Source organism: Ambystoma mexicanum, chromosome 2p (genome assembly GCF_040938575.1).
Source record: "Ambystoma mexicanum isolate Mex_15411 chromosome 2p, UKY_AmexF1_1, whole genome shotgun sequence".
In the NCBI taxonomy this organism is placed as follows: domain Eukaryota; kingdom Metazoa; phylum Chordata; class Amphibia; order Caudata; family Ambystomatidae; genus Ambystoma; species Ambystoma mexicanum.
The window spans coordinates 822,173,166-822,186,508 of NC_090923.1; the positions used below are offsets into that span (position 1 = coordinate 822,173,166).

At 44.0% G+C, this 13,343-nt stretch overlaps 1 protein-coding gene across 4 annotated transcripts in view; it reads left to right on the forward strand.

Annotated features, from left to right (window-relative positions):
- Nucleotides 1–13,343, forward strand: part of LTBP4 (latent transforming growth factor beta binding protein 4) — a 1,283,510-nt gene that overhangs the window by 1,237,597 nt on the left and 32,570 nt on the right. For all 4 annotated transcript variants that reach the window (XM_069644515.1, XM_069644518.1, XM_069644516.1 and 1 more), the window contains one exon: nt 11,541–11,690. In XM_069644515.1, coding sequence (XP_069500616.1) covers nt 11,541–11,690 — 150 coding nt within the window. The remainder of the gene's footprint in view (nt 1–11,540; nt 11,691–13,343) is intronic.

Genomic DNA, 13,343 nt, shown 5'->3' on the forward strand with positions numbered 1-13,343 from the left:
CATGTTCCTCCAACTAGATCTGCTCCTGGCCACCTGGGTGTGTTTCTTCCGGCCGCACCAAGCACGACCAGTCAAAATACACATGGGAAGAGGCAGAGCAGCCAGCAGAACTAGACACCTAGAGGCCCAGCCAGGCAGCCCCCCCCAGACAATGTCACGTGTCTGATTATTTATCATGAATGTTTAAGCAGGGCAGCTGCCTGTGACGCCATGCCAGGGGGTGAGGGCCAGACCAGAGATGGAACTGGAAGCCCAGGGCCTGCTGCGATTGGTGGAAGTGAAGTTAATAACAATGAAATGTTCAAATTTAACAAATTATTCCCCAATTTCCCACCACTGTGCGTGCCGCACCCCAAGTCAAAATGCTGCCTTTATTGAACGAGCAGGGCTCTGTATTGGAAAACAAAAAGTTATTGAAAGTTGCACTACTGTGCACAAACGCACAGCATGGATTTGACGTGCAGCAGACAGTCTGTGTTTTAAAGTTTTATTTTGGCAGCCCATCTTTGCGGCTTATAAAACCGGGCCACCCCAAACGAGTCGAATTTGGTTTGGCCGGTGGCCAAAAAGCTAATAGGCCAGTCAGTCCACCGCTGGAGCACCATCGCGGAGCAACGCGAGGTACACCGGAAACCCTGTGCATCCATATGATCATTTGTATGTTCTGGTGTGGCCTGTTAACCATGTCATTGCCTCCAACACTCAGGGTGAGAAAAGTCATACACATGTAACAGGTAACTTTGGAGGGCCCGGTATTTCCCCATTCAGGAAACCCGGACCATCCCCATTCCCATTGAGCCCCTACAGGGCTCAATGGAAATGGGGAGCATGCTAACAACGGGCCCGTTAATGACAGGCCCGTTGTTAGCATGCTGGTCCCCTCGCAGGACCTGCAATGGACGTCTGGTCTGACCAGACTTCCAGAGCGGGTTCCGCGAGGGGTCCTCATAATGAGGGGGTACAGGGTTAATGGCGCCGGCACCTTTACCGGTGCCGTTAACCCCTTACTGCCTCACTTGTAATGAGGCCGAAGGTGTTAAAGGGAACAACAGCATGTGGCCATGTATTATATGTAATACAATACCCCCTTTCAAACACACAAAGGATATTGCAAGTCACCTTCGAGTTCAAAGACCTTGTAAAGGGACTCAGCCTTTGGCCTTGTTCCTCTATTTAGTCATTAAACACCTCGAGTACTTGCAAAATCCTTATAGCGCATGGTAGGAGGTACTTCATGCCATATGTTTGAGGGCAGTTGTGGCATCACTACTGTCCTTTTATAAGAAAATTACATAACCGTTTATGGTAAGATGTTTATTTTGTGCACTGCTGGAGTGTCACACCTGAGAGCGAATACCTATTTTGAAGCACAAAAAGAAAACGTTTTCAGGTGCATTTTATTAAACTGCTTAAACTATTTTTCTACAACCCTAGATGCTGCATGCTAGTTTTTTAAAAAAACAAATAGGTTCTAAATGTGTCATATTTGTTAGCAACTGGAAGGATTCTTACAGTACAATAAGAAAGAGGCCAGATATTAATGGGGATGACAATGTATAGGCAAGTATTTTAAGGAATAAAATACCACCTACCGTACCTAAAGGTCATTGAGGGGTTCCATGACCAAATACAGGAATGAGGCCAAACCCTGACAGGTAGTTAATACTCAAGCTGTAAAACACGTACATGTTAAACAGACGGAGCACTAGGTGCTAAGTTTATGAACACATGTGTCCCCTTAACACACGTGCTTATGCCATTTCTCCTGTCTCAATGCTGGGCTTCTCAATCAGTGTGTGATGCTATGACGTGGACATACACGACTTTGTCATGGAACTAACTAAAATGGTCTTAATGAGATGTTGGAACTCAAAGTCAGCACTGGCCCTCGGCATAATTCTCTTTCTCAGCAGAGCATCAGTGGGGAGAATTCGTCTTAAGATGTCACCCAAACGGTATGCTTTTCATATATGTGCCAATATGCTGCCAACATCATGGATCACTGGCACAGCTACACATAAGTCCTTCTGCTAAGAGAAGTACCACAGAGATAAAAAAAAAAAACAAATACAATACAATTAAATATATGTATTGGATAAAAACCTGTTAATGACCATGTTCTGTTACCAGTTTTGCTAAGAAGTGAAGCAATCGCTGCTCCTCAGGTTCAAATCTTCCTGTGAGACAGACAGGACCGGATTGTCTGTCTGTCTCAAGTGGTGGACAGACTAGGGAAGGTTTACAAAACACACAAATGGATAGAAACTGACCAGACAAATTCTGATTGTCGTTTTCCATGACATAGGCGCTGGCTTCTCTTCCACACTTCATGAGTCAATTTTCGATTTCTTGTTCCTTCTAGTTATTGCAGAGGTAAAAATGCTTACTACAGTTCCCGGCTTAAATCCTTGCCTACCTGGTAATCCGCCCCCCGCCCCCACCCTCTATTTTCCCTCCCTGTCATGCACTTGCACTAGTAGAAATGCCTTTGGCTTAGTATGCTAGTTATTTTTGTTAGATCATTCGAAAACTTCAAGGGCTTAGAATGACAACTGCATTCCCTTCCTGCCTTGAAGCACTTTGAAGCACTTCACGTGTGTGTAAGCGCTTTACAAATAAAGAATTATAATTACAATGCATTCCAGCTTTTTAATTATTTAAAAAATTATACTTAACATATACACGGAATAAGTAACTCATAATGTGAACTCATAGAAGAGTGACTCCAATGCACATAATTTAAGCAGTTCCCTACTTGTACGAAAGGGGTTTCCTCGTACATGTTGACAGGGAACATTTCCATTGGCATACATTTCTTTCATGGTCCTTTCACACTACAGGGCTACTTCCAGCACGTGTGTAGTCCAGCAGGATTTCATCTGAGCCACAAAGGGAAGCCCCCTGATAGCAGGGAAAGTGTATGGTAGCTGTTTCCATTCAATCGGACCTAGGATTGAGGTTATCCAACCTCCCTTACTGTATATGTGTGGGTGAATCAGGGCACATGCGGGTAACCTTCTATATAACTCCTGTACTTTTAAAAGTCCTAAAGAAATGTTGCAGCAGTAGCCGCTGCTTCTTGGGGCCAATAGGTGTATCCCAACATCCCTAAGGCCCCCCTACATCCAATCTGAGCATGCACCCCAGATGAATGGTGATCTAATTCATCCCAAAACAACATTTTACCATTGGAAATGGTTATTCTGAGCAGGTGGCAATGCGAGGAAAGATTGTATAAAGCTGGCTGATGCGCGCTGTCTATATCCTGCTGCGCGCTGGTTGAGGCTAACCCGTCAGGGCTTAGAGGGCGCTTCCGACCTCCTTCAAGCCACTACTAAAAGAGGCACATTGTCTGTGAGCCCTAACACAGCCTTGCTCACTCATGGAACTTGTCTCTTTGCATTGCAGACATGCAGAGGAGATGGCTGGTAGATATACTGAAGCCCACATAGTGAAAGGCTGTACTAGCCCCAGGCGTTCCCCTTTTAAGATGTGATGTGTTCTGAGTTTGGAGGCACTGTGTCCCAGAGGGCAGGATGTACAGTTTACTACAAAGCACTTAAATAGTGAGATCTCTCATATGTCCATCAGAGTCACTTTATTTGCAAAATGTGGTACCGGTATCCTGTCTACTCTTGTACACTCCTCTTCGATCTTCGCTGATTAATGCAGTAACTCAACATTAAATTGGAGCTAACATGAGCCCTGGTCGAGATTTTACCTGTAGGACAACAGCAGCTCTGAGGTAATTTTTTCTGAGTGCAGTGCAAAATCTGCCAGTACATTAAAGGCTCTTTATTGGTCCACTAATCCTTGAAACAACCTCTGTTTTTTTCAAGCCCACCTGCATTAAATAATTGATCAACTGCACTCACCACAACTCGAAGGCCAGCTTGGAGGTCTGATATTCAATTCAAATCAGTTTCCCACTTTACTGAACTTTCCAGCAGAGGCGTAGCATGCAAGTTAGCTCCATCAATCAAGCAGGGAAATTACACTACAAGCATCCAGGTTTTCCTTATGTCCCTGATTTCTGAAAAGGAGATAGTGACAGCAGTTTTTAATAATCTTGGTGCATGCCCTGTCGAGAGGGTTCTATGTCATATCATCAACACCCATTTTTTTGGCGGGTGTTTTTCTAAACAATATTTGGTGAAAAAACGAATCACAATTGTTTTGATTTGATTTTAGGGGGGAAACCCCCCCTCTAAAATACTTCTCCTCCACTTATTTTATACTGTTCCCGACCCCCCAACCCTTTATATGCCCTTTTTGACACCCCCCAAAATATTTCGATGTGTTTTGTTGGCAAAAATTGTTCAGAAAATCACCAGTCGAAAAAACGGGTGTCGATGATAGGATGTAGTACCGTGACCAGATAGCTAAATAGGGAGATAGATATTTACACGTTAGGCATCGAGATATTTCTGTGATAGAAAAGAATAATACGACTCATAAAAACAGGAGTGCCTCCAATGGGTGGCCAAAGGGGACCACAGCCACCCTTATAAAAACGCTGGCCTCCTCACTGGCCCACCTGCCGGTTATGTGTTTGTTTTGGTGTGCCACCCTAGTGACCTCATCAGGCCACCCCTATGAAAAATCTCTGGGGGCGCCACTGCATGAAAATACATGTAATGTCTCACAAATGACACTGAATGCATCGTATGCAACACAGAATTATTTAAAGCCCTTGCAACAAAAAAAAATAGAAAAGCACAACGTGTTGCTGAGTCTAAAATCTAGAATTATGCTAAAACCAGAAAACATCTTATTTGGTTAGCATGCACATGACTGCAAAACTACATATTTAAACTTAAAATATTTGACTGTGAATAAAAAACGAGGCCACAGCGGCGTTCAAAGACCAGATTGGTCCAGCCTTCTGGGACTACTGCACAAAGAGACCACGCGCTCATTGCTTCCAGGAAACACGCATGTAGCTTGCATGCATCAGTGCCTGAGCTGGCTTAGCTGACTTCAAAGCCCTCTAAAATGAGGTCCCTCTGAACGGTGCTCCTTCTAAAAACTGTGATTTTGGAGCTTGTCTTGATTGTCACACAAGTCAGTCAAATAACATCCTATTTGCAATTTCCCACCTTACGGCGTATGTCTTACTGGCCCTCTCTCCCCGCTCCCCATTTTTATAGTCTGCGTCCAGCTTGCAACTTCACAGGAAGGGACACGAAATTCAAAAATATCAATTATCACGTATCTCATTAGTCTAGCATACCATGTCCTAAACATGAACTGATTGTTACCTAGTTGTCCAATTTTCTAGCAGGGGGCTCTTGTATTTTGGGAAAGGCCTTCATGCACAGGTGTTGTAGTAGTAACTGATTGTTTAGAAGTAAACTGAAGCTTCTCTCCATGGCTGACTGATATCCTTTCAGATCCTATTGGTTGCTTTGGACCAGGTATTGCACAAGACTCCTCATGCTGGGAGAAGCTGACAAATAACTCTGACCTTTGAACACATTGACAAGCGGTGTTGCCAATAGACCATGCTGCATAAGCAACTAGCAAGGCATTGAGCATTCTATTTGACTAATTATCAGAAGGAGAGACAGAGTCCCTTCATTTGAATGTTTTGACCCCATGCTTTTTTTTGTTCTGTTATCCACATGGCAGCTGGATTGTTTAATTGCGTTGATTTTACTGCGGAAAGAGCAAAAGAATCAATACGCTTGGACCAACTTTTCTTTTCCTGTAGCAGTTCAGCGGGGCATTAAGAATGGAAAGATTATAAAGATAATAAACCTTGACATTTGCCATTGCTAGTATTGACCTGGTGAAAGGGTTGACCAGGCTAAAATGGATGCTGAACTGAAGGACCAGAACATTTGAGGTAATAGGTTGGAGATTAATAGGGAGGTCTTGAGGCACTAGAGTCCAAAAGACTTCCAAATTGCTAATGTGCTCGGCTTTCATGATCTGTTTCCAGACTTGTTATTCATAAGTATGGTGTTTTAGACAATGCAGGGTTTTAACTCCCTGGAATCACCTTTGAAGCAGGCCTTCTGTTTAGTTGCACATGTTGCCAGACTTTGAGACTTGGAAGCCAGAGATTACCTTGCTATGGAACGTCTAACATTTTTTCAACAGGATCCAAAATAAGACCCTAGAGTAACTTTGACAATATTAATGAAGTTTGTGTTCTCACAATCTTACCCGTCCCAGAAATGTCTTTCCCACAAGAGTTCAGTCTTAGGTCAACATAAGAACTTCCTGCTGCAGAACCAAACCCGTTAGTGCCAATGTTACGTCTAACGGGCAATGGTCACTATTGCATTTCAGGGAATGCCTAGCACAGTCTCCCATCTATGCAACATAAAATGACCGATGAGTTCCTTGCTCCCTGGGCATACGTGTCAGCAGCTTTGGTGTCACCTTGTATGTGTCCCTTTCTTAACATTGCGCTATGCTTTATCATTACCAAGGATAGTTCTCTGCCCCCTTTGTCTTTTCTGTGGTTCAGGAACTTACAGCAGGGAACTTATCTCACCAGAGCCTTCGCCTCTTCCAAGATATTGTTCTATCCGATTAACGCTCCAGCCCCTGGATTATAGCTGTGTATTGTGCTCGTCCGGCAGATCTACCTCTGCTGCCCATGTCTCCCGGAACAACATGCAATCGTGATCCCTGATGTATTCCTCCCAAGCATGATCTTCACTCTTGGTCTTCCGCCACATGCCAAGAGACGATAGACCATGCATTACCTAGGGTCAGAGAAGTAAAGAGATGATTAACAACTGTCATTAGCTTAACCCCAGTAAGACAGAGGTGATTTTTTATTAGGGTCGAAAAATCAATTGACATCAGCTACATCTTGTATTTGTATTTGTATTTATTTATTTGTAATGCGCACCTAACCCGAGGGTAGCCAGGCGCAGAGGCAGCAAGAGGGTTGCAAAGCTTCGTTACATACGGTGTGGTGTTGTCCAGCTAGGGTTACATTGCCGGACGTATCACGCCAAATAGGAGGGAGGAACATGTACATTAAAGGCAGTACTATAAACATGTTTACATTCAATGAGTAGGGGTAGAACATGTACATTAGGGCAATACTATAAACATATTTACATCCAATGAGACGCCACATGGTAGTGGCGAATCTGGGTCTCTAAGAGTCGTTATGAGTCGAGAGATTTGAGCCAGTGGACGGTCCTGGCTCTGAACTGGTGGTAGGGTAGGTCCTCCCTGCACGACAGAGGGAGGGAGTTCCAGAATTGTGCTGCTGATCTTGTTGCTCCCAACCTCTTTGGTTGGCCTTCCCACCAGTTACCCTTCTCAAATAAAATATTTAAGCTTCTGTTGTCAAACAGACCTTGATATCAAAGCGCAGATCGATGGAACGGTTAAGACGGCTTTTTTAAGGTTTGTATGCTGAAAAATATAATTCTTGTGTGGTTTAAAAATATGATCCCATTTTAGTCAATGCCTTCATTAATTCCGAACTGGACTACTTCAACTCACTACACCTTGGAATCCCAGAATTCCGGCTTATACATTTACAATAGGTCCAACATGCTGCAACTAGTCTCATCTTCAAACTTGCAAGATTTAATTCGGTAAAACCTTATTACCAATCCCTCCACTGGCATTCATTATGCTGCAGGATCTCTTTTAAGGAGCTCTGTCTGGTTTATAAACGTGTGCATGGCTTGGAACCTAAACATTTGGTACAGAAGATCCAGCTCCATACACCATCTATTAGTCTTATCTCACTAAACCGGGATATTCATTCCCTATCCAAATCCAATTCCACGCCCTGCAGTGAACAAAGATTTGCAGAGGCGTGACCGCGCCTATGGAATGCGCTGCATCAGACGAATACCGTTTCCACTTTCCATAAACTGCTCAAAACATTTCTCTTTCAGTAAGCTGGTCCCAGTAATTCACTCTGGTCTGCCTGTGGCGGAATTTAAATCCCCAATCAATGCTACTTACCTTACTCTGGTATGTAGGTGGCATTTGAAGGGTCAGAGGCTCAATAAATAGTGGCCACTGGGCTCAGGATATTAGATGACACCATTCAACCATTCCCTGATTGAGCACTGTGCTCAGTGCTCAATACACCTGGCCAAAGTCATGCACACAGGGTTCAAATGTCACCATTACATTTCCCGCTGGCTGTATCATGGCGGGGCTCTTAGGCAGTGGCGTCGCTAGGGGGGTCAGGGTGGAGGAGCGGGACCCCCCCTGTGAAACCTTGTGCCCCCCCTTGTGTACCCCTACCTAAGATGAGCAGTGACCATGTTCTCCCCCTACTTTTGTTTGGCCCCCTCTGTGCCCCTCCTAAATTTGATTCCTGGCGACGACACTGCTCTTAGGGAGACATTTCATGAAGGGCTCCAGGGGGGTAATCAAACAGGTGATCCTGATCCCTGAAAGTGTACTGTTGAAGCAGCACTTTCCTTTGCACAGGAGGGAACATGGCAGTGCATTCAGTTTTCATTGCGCATCAGAGGCGGAGCCTGCCAGCAATAAACGTACACAGGATATGCCTGAAGGGACGCCTCTTTGCAGCTTGCTTTGTAGAGCTTTCATAAGGATGAGAAAGAGGAGGCAACAAGAAACTAGAAGTAGGTGAAGAAAAATAAGTAATAGCATTTGGCTAGTTCTATGGAAGGACAGGATTGACTACATGCGAGAAACTGGGGCATTGTGTGTCAAGAGTAGGTACAAGTGGCAAAGCACGCATGACTCGGTGGAGGCAAAGGAACTGCAATAAACTGTAACAAAGAAGTCAACTTTTTTTCACTAGAGGAAGGAAGACAAAAGACGAGGTGCACAGGAAGGGAGACAAACACTTCACACCCAGTAGAACATTTGTCTGCAACCTTTGGCTCTCCAGATGTTTTGGACTACGTCTCCCCTGATTCCTCACCATTGATTATTCTGGCTAGGGCTGATGGGAGTTGTAGTGCAAAGCATCTGGTGAGGCAAAGGTTGCAGACCCCTGCATAAGAGGGTAGGCAGCTTGAGATTGCTGACAGGAATCCAATGGGGAGAAAGACTAGGGGAACAAATTAAACGTCCAATGGAACAGGCCATGTAGGGTGCAAACAGTTAATGATCAGCAATATGAAGACAATACCCCAAGAGCAGGGGGAAGAAGACAGTGTGAGGTGGAAGAAGGACAATCAGTTGTGGGTCAGGAGAGAGGTGGCAAGCGGAACAAGATACACGTGGAATCTCATCACAAACATGCAGAGCTGAGTTGGATTGAGCAACCAATAGTCGTAACACCAAATGTGCACTGAATGGATCCAACCAGAACGTTATTTGGTACTTTAGCGCTTCCTGAAAACCTAAGAGGTGTGCAAGCTCGAGGGCTAAAGTTGTGCATCACTGCCTTAGAGGTGTGGAGTACTTAAAGCAGCTTCCCAAAGAAGGACATAGAAACACTGATGTCCATCCCCTCACAGTGGAAGAGTAGCGGAGCAGTCTAGAAGGCGCTCATCCCTTTAAACAGTCATACAGGCCTGCATATTGTAAGGGTGTCGAAGATGGAAGCTGACACAAAGGTGGCATGGTTTTGGTTGTAGACGTGCATTTCTGTGTGAAAAGGGTCCTTACTATCTCTAACTTCTTAGAGGCGTTTCCCTTCTCAAAACTAATGCTAAAAGGATCTGTCAACTTAAGTTCCACCGTTCTTTGTCAAAACCGACTTATATCCTTCACACCATATAACTATAAGGTAACAAACGAAAAGTTCCTTCTTTGAGGAGAATGTCTCCCTTCTCCTTCTTCTTGGGTAACTTTCAAAAGAGTGTTCTCTCAAACCAGAATTACCAGGGGGAATTACTCCCCTCCCCTGGTTTACGGGTTTCACCTAGTCCTGGCACAAGGTTACATCCAGGCGAACGCCTCCCTTCTCCTGGTGTGGTTCCTTATACTCTTCAATCGAACCAGTGGTAATGACTCCCTTCCCCTGGTATGATTTAGTACATTTCACAACAATGCCAGGGGGAATGACTCCCTTCCCATGACTTCTTTATCTCTACTCTCAGTTCAGCGCCAAAAGAGAATGCCTCTCTTCTCTTGATTGCTGTGGTACAGTTCAACACAAGGCCAGAAGGAATGACTTCCTTGCCCTGGCGTTTTTTTCTTAAGTCTCAGTTCAGGACCAAGTGAATACCTCTCTTCTCTTCGTATGCCTTGGCACAGTTCAACACAAGACCAGGGGGAATGACTCCCTTCCCCAGGCATCTTTATCAGAACTCCTGATGTGGTACCAGGCGAATGGCTCCTTTCTCCTGGTATGGCTTGATATATTTCTTTGTAAATGTTGTCAACTTCACGCACACTTTGCCACTTAGACTTGTTCTCAATAAAGTCCCAAATCCTGTCAGGGTCTCAGACCCTTCTCTGATGGTCAGTGGTTTTCCTTCTCCCACTGTAACAAGGAAGATTTCCTCTGATGCTTTAATTTTCGGATCTTGCGGATCTCCCATCTTTGCAGTTTCTGCGGGACCCGTCTGTCCACCTGGCCAAGGATACGCCACTGCTCCTCTTTCCAGATCAGACAGAGAGGTCTGCTCCTGCAAGGTCTCCGGTGGACTCTCTCACCTGCTGCTCCATTAGCTTCTGTTGGGACTCGAATCTCCCGGGTTCCTCGCTCCCCATAGACCACCTTGAGTCTGTCTTCAGTTTTTTTTATGTAGGACTGGTCCCAGCTCCACCTATCGTGAACACCTGCAGTGTGTGATCATGGGGAGCTCTTCATAATGCCAGTGAACCACCTAATGGCAGCACTTGAAGGTGTAATCTTCATTGCTCTGATGTTCTTCCTCATCCTAGTCCTTCCTATTTGGCGGGTTTCATCACTATAACAATAATACATATGTTTGCTCTCTAAAGAAGGATTAGAGGTGGCATGTTGGACTAGGGAAAGTGTGGGGGTGATGGAAATTCCAGGGCTACCCCCCTGGTGGTCATCCTTGTCCTCAGAAGGGGAGACCCTCCCCATGAGGTCCTCCCACATTAAAGCACCCCTTTGGGAACTATTGTGTACTTGCCTCATCTCCCTAGCCTCATGAGAAGGGGCCCCCATTGGGGAGAAGTGACCGCACCTTGTGAATCATCACAATAATGAATAAATGTACTATATTAAATTACCTTTTACACAAATAGTGAACATTACCCTGACCGCTTAAATGAAGCTCTATATTAGGCCTACTTTACAGCTCGAAGAAAAACTTAAAGTATTTTTTGTTCTCTCTGAATAAAACTGTAAAAAGACTCCCTTTCTCATCATGAGTTGTATAATTTGATCAGAATCATGCTGCTATGGCATTACCTCCATTATAACCTAGAATGGCAACACTCTTGCCATGGATACCCTAGGTAATTTAGAAAATACTTTGAATCACCCACATCTGGGGAAATCTGGGGATTCTGCTGATGTTGCGTGAAGTCTTTATGAATGCAACTATTTGATGATGCACTGGAAAATGGCCGTATGACATTGTTGACTCGGTTGGAAACCTTAATGAAGTTACTAATACTGCCATGGCCTATTGTTTTCTTTTCAGGGAGGTACGAGCAGTTTGAAGGACTCCAGGCAGAGGAGTGTGGGATTCTGAATGGGTGCGAGAACGGACGCTGTATCCGGGTACCTGAGGGCTACACCTGCGATTGCTACGATGGGTATCGCCTGGACATGACACGAATGGCCTGCGTGGGTAAGAAGCCAGTCTCATTATTACCCGCTCCTTTTCACCCTTCCTCCATGGTGATGTGTTTCACATGCTATTCCTGCAGCTGGTAAATTCCTTTGCGTAAACTGCAAGATTTCAACGTAGTATTGAGATCTGCTCGCCTTCCCATCCGAAAGATCTCCCTTGAAGTACATAGACTCGTTTCTGTTCTTGTGGCTCCAAAATGAATTAATCCCAATCTAAATTAAATTTAAGTTGCAGGCGTTCATTTTTATTTTGAATATCATTTATTTGTAGAAAAATATTTGATTTCATTACCTGTTGTACACAACCAGACTTGTAAAATGTGTATTCCGCCATAATAGTCGCGTTAGCTTCTCGTTAGTGAATCATAGGTGAATGATAGATACGCAGGCACTAGACCCAAGGGACTATCCCAAGTCTCAATATTGAAGAAGAAGCCATATCCAGGAAAATGTAAGAAAATTATACCATACTTTTTACACCCAAAAATGGTACAGGAGAAAATCTTGAAATTGATACAAAAAGAGAAAACATATTTCCTCTGTTCGAAATGGAGCACAAACATTTCCAGCACAACTTTGCCGACTTTAGTGGCTGACATGCAGAGCAATGCTGTATTTTCTTTGTATTTCTGTAGTTGCTCAACTCTGGGGAGCATACATACAAACCCATCTCCTCAATAACAAACAATATTAAATTTAACAATATAAAAGTAGACAAAATGTTAACAAGAAAAAAATAAAACTCTATACAGTGCGGGTTAAGGCATAGAGGAGCAGACATGCCCACTGAGACGCACAAAGATGGCGGCGAACCTGCCAAATACTAACACTGATGCCTGCTGAAACATAATGTACATTATTACAGATGGTTGAACTTGGAGCTAGCAATCTTTAACCCATAGGTTTTCTAGTTAGGTGCAACAGGCATGTTTCTCAAACACCATAACATATAGCTATAAATAAAAACACCAATATTTCATATATTGACAAATTACTGTGTGCTGTAGCACTTGGAGTGTGACATGAGCTGGGTGGTATTACGATAAAATAATCTCAGAACCAAATAACCGTACAAACTCAAGGAAGATGGCAAAGTACTGTTTCATTATCAATCCAAATAAAACAGGGAAATCTGGCGAACAGACACTCACTCACTCTCAATACATTTTCGTCTTGCACAGGGTCTTGTACCCCAATGTACATCAGCTACATTCACATACGGTTAGTGACATTTATTGGAGGCCCTTCATCAAGTTGGCACGCTTTAAACTACCTCTAACTATGTAAAATACAGATAACAGCAGAGCAACTAGCAGCTGATTGGCAGATGCACCATTGTATGGTCCACCATCACATAGGCCCTTATGATTGGTATAGCACGCATGCACCATCCTTGGACATTCAGCTCGTTAGCAGCATGGAAGCTACAAACCCAGGTGCAGGAGGCCAACATCAGACAACTGGTGTCCAGTCAATTGGTCGAAAAAAAACTGGTCGACTGCAATTTGGTCGACGCAATTTGGTCGAAAACCAAATGGTCGAATTTTTTTTTTATTTATATATTTATTTTTCGGGTTTTCGTTTAGTAAAAAAAGGGGTTTTTAGAGAAAAAAAGGGGGTTGGGGGGGACCCCCCCAAAAAAATAAAAAAA